The sequence below is a fragment of the Zingiber officinale genome, chromosome 11B (assembly GCF_018446385.1).
Source record: "Zingiber officinale cultivar Zhangliang chromosome 11B, Zo_v1.1, whole genome shotgun sequence".
NCBI lineage: Eukaryota > Viridiplantae > Streptophyta > Magnoliopsida > Zingiberales > Zingiberaceae > Zingiber > Zingiber officinale.
In genome coordinates, this window is record NC_056007.1 from 66,943,840 (window position 1) to 66,950,300 (window position 6,461).

Sequence of the window (6,461 nt, forward strand, 5' to 3'; positions counted from 1 at the left end):
TACATTAGTCACTACCAAAGACTAAGAAATTAATGAAGTATATGAAATGGCAAGAAAAGTTAGAATTTAGAGATTGCAAATTAATTGGAGGGGAGAGAGGTGCCTTTGGATAAGCAACATTCAATAGATGTGTTCTAGGCAAGCTTAAGAGTGTTCCTTGGACTTGATCGAACATGTGATTCTTAAGGTTAATGTGTACTTACTATGCCGTGTGGTTGCCTAAATATAACCTCCCTACTAGCACAGCGTTGAACCTACCTAAATAGGGCTTGTGGATTAGTATGGATATTTTTGAATTTCATGTGATGAGCTAGGTTGGATGCAACTATATGGAGATTAAAAAAGGCAGTCAGTATATGAAGTTCCAGCCAATGCGAGGTCCCGGGGGAGAGTCTATTGTACCCAGCTTTACTTTGCTTTGCAAGAGGCTGTTTCCGAGACTCGAACCCGTGACCTCTAGGTGCAGTAACTTTACCATTGTGCTAAGGCTCCCCTTCAACTATATGGGGATTATGTTTGGTAATTAAAGGTGCGGTCCAACACTCAAGGACAAAATACAAAAGTACCTTCAGAGATGTTCAAAGTGTCTTTAATTTGCATCAAGTAAGATGGGATGAGATAAGTGCTTTACATAAACTTTGAGATTATGAGATATCTAGTCTATGGATTTTCAATTTTCACATAATGTTAAATTAGATGACTAGAATGGCCACATGATTTGTGTGTATTATAAAATGAAGTGATAGCTACTAAAGGAATCAACCAATAATGTGTGTGATTGATTCCAACCAATGCTAAAGGAATCATTTGATGATGCATGTGATTAATTTCGACTGATGCTACCGGTCGAGGAAGAGAAACATAGTGAGAGTGAACTGTGACAGTTAAGGAAGGGAGGCTTGATGTCAACAATGAGTAAGAAAGAATAGTAGGCCATGCATGTCGAGAATGACAAATGAAATTAATGGTTTGGAGGATGGTAAGCTATGTCTGATGATTTGAAGGATGGCAAGTATGTCTGATGAACAGCAACAACTGATTAAGTATGGCAAGTACAAGAGGTAGGAAATGTCGTGCATTCCCATTCCCATCCCCCTCCCTTTTTGATGTCAAATTTGTGTTGGAGTAATGATATTGCATTTGATATGTTTATAATGATAATATATGGTACCTCTTCTATATTAGTGATAACCATATCTATGGTAGATTGCGGAATAATCGGAGATATATCTAAAAGAAACCAAATCAAATAGGAGGAATGGAGTAAATCAGATGGAAGATTAAGAATATTTTCGTCACTATAAGGAAATCTCATGTTAGATACTGATAATAGGGTAAAGGTGTGATGCAACACTCGGAAGGCACATATAAAACCACTTTCATAGCCCCTTGCCAATCTAGTTAGATTTCCTTTTGGATTCACTATTGCATTCAATCACATATATATCTCATTAATTTCCATATCAATTTATATCCCTAGCTAGATATAAAAAACCACCAAATATGAAAGCATATCTAAGGCACCAAAAAGTACACGGAAAACTACATCTCGAAAGATTTAGTGCAAACTTTTTTCCTATATATATCGCTCACATCGTCGTTATATCTTGTCTGCTATTAATACATTCTACTGCACTAGCAGTGATGGATCGTCGAGATCAATCTAGGGTACGGCTTGTGATGGATCCTCAAGTCCAAGCCGCAGCAATGCTTGTGATGGATCCTTGGCAGCATCCTCGCAAACTCTATTCCTGCAAGTACTGCAACAAGATGCTGAGCACGCCTCAAGGGCTTGGTGGGCACCAGAATGCACACAAGACTGAGAGGCAACAGGCAAAGGTAGCACCCAATCGGAAACCAGAACCATCTGAATGCTTTGTTCTGGTGCCACTGGAACCACCAGGTGGATCAAAAACAGAAAGATTGAATGTTAATGAAGGAGGTAATAATTGCAATGCTGGCAGACCAGTTACTAGAGATTTCATCTCCAACATTGGTCAAACTAATCATGTTGTCATAGGTCAACAAAAATTTCCTGATCATGATCTTGATCTCTCCCTTCGACTTTGAGCATATACGGTTGTCTGTTTGGGATTTGTGGTATTGCATGTGTTTTTTGTGAGAATAAGTGTAGTAGCATGATACAACAGGTGCATGATAGTTTCTTTTAGAAGTGTTGCATGTTAATAAGTTTCCTTATCTGGAACAGTCGCCAGTTAGTTTATCCAAGTTCGTGGTGTTTCATGTCATTTTTTTGGAAGGAATTGTTGCATGTTCATGAGTTAATGGGTTAAGGTGCAATTGTCGTGTGTTCCAGGTCAAACTGCTGTTTCTGAAATGAGAATGTCGCATGTTAGTTTGTTCTTCCATTCATGGAGATGTCTTTATTAAATGTGCCTAAAGTAATATTGAAAGAAAACCAATCAAAATCATCCAATTCAACAAGATCAAGTTTTAGGAGATGCCGAAAAGAGTTGCTTTTACTCTATCCTTTTCATTGAAGGGACAACTTGGCTTGTGTAACTTCGATACAAGTCTTACATTTGTATCTTGAGTCGAACTCAACACTGCCATTATCTTAATCTTGCTAATTTATATAGATTGTATGTCTGTCTTGGTCATGTCATAATTCAAATAACTCAATTAAATAGAGTATAAACTTTATTCCTCAAATTAGTTTTTTACTGTAACATGGCCTACATCTTTAAATAACCTTGTCTATTGGTATAGCTCTTGACTTACAATAATCTAGATACTGGTTCTTTTGAATATAAGAAACATGCAGATTATCAATGAGCATTAGCTCTTTTTTTGTTCAAGATCGTCTTCAATAATCTCTATCAATGCTTATGATCTCGGATGTCGAAGAGTTTCCCATACAGACCTCATTGTACCAAGTTCAAGAAGAACATTTCTTATCTTTGCAAATTTGTTGAGTGGCTCCAGTGCGAACCAACACTCTTCCGGGGTCGACTTTGAATGCACTATGGAGAGTAAATTGTTAGACACTCTGTTGATTAGCATATCTTCTTCAATTGGTGGGCATATCTTTTGGTCCAAGAACTTCTTGATTATAAATTTCTTCAATTTGATGTGCTCTGCTTTATACTTCTCGTCTAACATTTCTATAGTCTTGTCCATCCTTGTCGAGCTATACATATTGTATAATTCGTCATCCAACCTAGTATAGAAAGTCATTTTGCTTATATGCCATTGATGTTGCATTCAATTGAGGATCATCCTCAATCTGTATCCTTCAACAGTAAGAGTCAGACCGTCTACTTTTAGATTAGCTGAATCGCACTCTGGATTATAAAAAAATAGTAAGAATTTAATGCTTAAAAAAAAAATAGTAAGAATTTAGCTTTTCTCTAGCATGGTCATCTAGGAAATATCTTTTCAAGAACCCTTTTTGCCAAGTGGACAGTAATCCATGAAGACCAATTAAAACAATTTAAGTTAAAAATATATAAATTATTTCCAAATGATCCTCACCCAGAGTTGCCATGTGTCCACATGATTGCCACGTCCTCCAAGCCGAACATGGATGTAAAGTGAAAAAATTTTAAATTTTAAATTATTCCAATGTAATTTTCAGCAATTTTTTTTTTAAAACGCCTTTAAGTTTCATTATTGTCAAAAATTGGTGCAATTTATATATATATTGATTCCGTCTAGAAATTAAGTCGGATGAAGGCGAGTCTTGTTGTGCGAAAAGTTGACGGAGAGTCGTCGAAGCGCTGGACGTGCTGGGTACCTCCCTATAAAGGTTCCCATGGGTGGTTGACGGAGAGGGGTGATTAGGACGGTGACGCTGTCTTTCTGTACACACTCAGACGAGTCTACCAGTCGTTAGAGACCAGAAATCAGGGAAAAAGTCCCCGGGTCAGGCCCTCCGACGCTTAAGTCAGGTACTTTTTCCCCAGAAAATGCAAAGAAAGGACGAAAAGTAAAGACTTAGTGAAAAATGACGAGTGAACGTACCTGCATAAGGGACAATGCCTCCCTTTTTATACTGCAGCGAAGATTCTTGGGTCTGACGAGTGTCAGGGAATGTCGGCTGTCAGGCTTTGTCTGGCGGTGGTTGGCACGTGACTCTTCCTAATAGGCTGGCGGCAAAACCGAAGGGGTGTTGGGCCCTGACCGTTGGCATATTCCCTAACACCTTGATTATTCCCTCTGACAAGCGGTTACGATTCCTTGGCTGATTTGTCTGTAGCGTCCGACTGATTCGAGATCTGGACTCGCCCTGCTCTTATATACTGTTGCCCTCGACTTGTATGCCCGATCTGTGCTAATCTTGTGTCCAGATCTGCCTGTCATTTGCTACCTCCGATCTGCATATTGCGATCTGCACTCCGGGTTTGTATCCAGACCGGTGATCTTTGACTTGGGTGTCCTGACCTATACTCTGGGTCTTGTTCTTGATCCACATCTGTCGACTGTTATTCAAGGCATGTACGTTCCGACCTGCACGCTGAGTTTGTAACCAGACTTGTGATCCTTGGCTTGCATGTTCCGACCTGAGCGCCAGGTCTGTAACCAGACCTGTGATCCTTGGCTTGAATGTTCCGGCCTGAGCGCCAGGTCTGTAACCAGACCTGTGATCCTTGGCTTGAATGTTCCGACCTGAGCGCCAGGTCTGTAACCAGACCTGCGATCCTTGGCTTAAATGTTCCGGCCTGAGCCCCAGGTCTGTAACCAGACCTGTGATCCTTGGCTTGCATGTTCCGACCTGAGCCCCAGGTCTGTAACCAGACCTGTGATCCTTGGCTTGCATGTTCCGACCTGAGCCCCAGGTATGTAACCAAACCTGTGATCCTTGGCTTGAATGTTCCGACCTGAGCGCCAGGTCTATAACCAAACCTATTTGTTTGTAACCTTCATCCTTAGTTGTTCCCGGCCCACGGGTCCGCTTATTACTCACTATCAGGGCTGGTCTTATAATCCCCTCCTTCGACCACCCGGTCTGTTGAGACTTTGACTTTGGCCATGTAACCTGGACTTTTGACCCCCTTGATCTCCACATCGGCTTGACTGCTAACCTGCCACTGGGGCTTGACTCTTGACTTTCCTGTCGACCAGGTCAGCTTGACTTATGACCTGCCACAGAGGCTTGACTTTTGACCTTCTTGACCCCCACGTTGGCTTGACTGTTGACCCTCTTGTAGCCTTGACTCATAACCACCTCATCCTACCGACCAACAAAATACGCACCGTATCACAAGTCTCCCCCTCAAGTCTAGTCGAAGGAGGATATAGTCCGACTGACTAGACCCAGTGTCCTGAATACCTGATCTGGCTCTTAACTCCATTGCCGACCCATCATCCCTCTGATTTCTATAGGATGTCCAGCCGTTCTGGAAGATAGCCGCGCTCACTTCCTGCTTCTGTTGACTCTTCGACTTCTGAGTCCGGTTAGTCTTTAACTGCCACACTGGTTTCCAAGTGACTCCTCAGGTCCCGAGGGAGTCTTTTCACCTTCCTCTTCTTTATAAAAGGCTTAGTCTCTTCGTACCAGCTCCTTAACTTGCTTATGGATCCCCCAAGTGGTCTACTCTACGACACCAGTTGGCTATTGCCGAGAAAGCCTTACATGACATGACTTTGAGCCGGGATCTACAGATCTTCCTTCACAGGGAGCTAGAAGAACTATGTCAAGCGGCTAAATGCAGGACTCGGGCGGAAGTGGCTTTGAAGATGAAGGCGCAGGCAGACTTTCACTCTCAACTCCATCATGTCCTCTACTTGAAGCTGAAGCATGAGGATGAGGTGTCTTCTCTGAAAGAGGAGAATCGACTGCAGGGTGCCACCATTGATCAACTACGAGCCACCCTTGACCATGTCCAGATAGAGCTGGCTCAGGTGAAAACTCGTTTAGAGAGAGGACACCAAATGTCTGGATCTGGTAGCAATTGAGGCTGCTGTTATATGTTCCTTTTTTGAATGAAATGCAACATATTTTCTTTTTTGTGAATGTATTCCTTTGTTCTCGTGTCTTTGTGTCTTTATCGTTATGAAACACCTGCATTCTTTTAACATTTCTAACAAAGATAACAAAAATGACAAGCGTACCTCACTCTCCTTTCCCTTCACCGGCCTACTATCAAGCAGTGATGCATGAAAATAAGTCAGGCTATATCTCGCCCATATGCCTGTGAAGAAATACCGCTCGAGAAAAGTTGTTGAGCCGACCCGGAGGGTCGTTGGTCGTGAGAGCCTTGCTCACTTATAACTCGCACTGGGGCGAGAGTCTGGGACAGCCGACCGAGCAGCTCGGTCGTTGGGCGTGAGAGCAGAGCTCACTTATAACTCGCACTGGGGCGAGGGTCTGGAATAGCCGATCGAGCAGCTCGGCCGTTGGGCGTGAGAGCAGAGCTCACTTATAACTCGCACTGGGAAGAGAGTCTGGAATAGCCGACCGAGCAGCTTGGTCGTTGGGCGTGAGAGCAGAGCTCACT

The 6,461-nt window shown here is 42.5% G+C and overlaps 1 protein-coding gene across 1 annotated transcript; it reads left to right on the forward strand.

Moving 5' to 3' along the window:
- Positions 1-1,644: 1,644 nt before the first annotated feature.
- Positions 1,645-2,070, forward strand: LOC122033982. Its single transcript, XM_042593122.1, has one exon. It carries the CDS (start codon positions 1,645-1,647, stop codon positions 2,068-2,070), a length of 426 nt encoding a protein of 141 aa, XP_042449056.1.
- Positions 2,071-6,461: the final 4,391 nt, after the last annotated feature.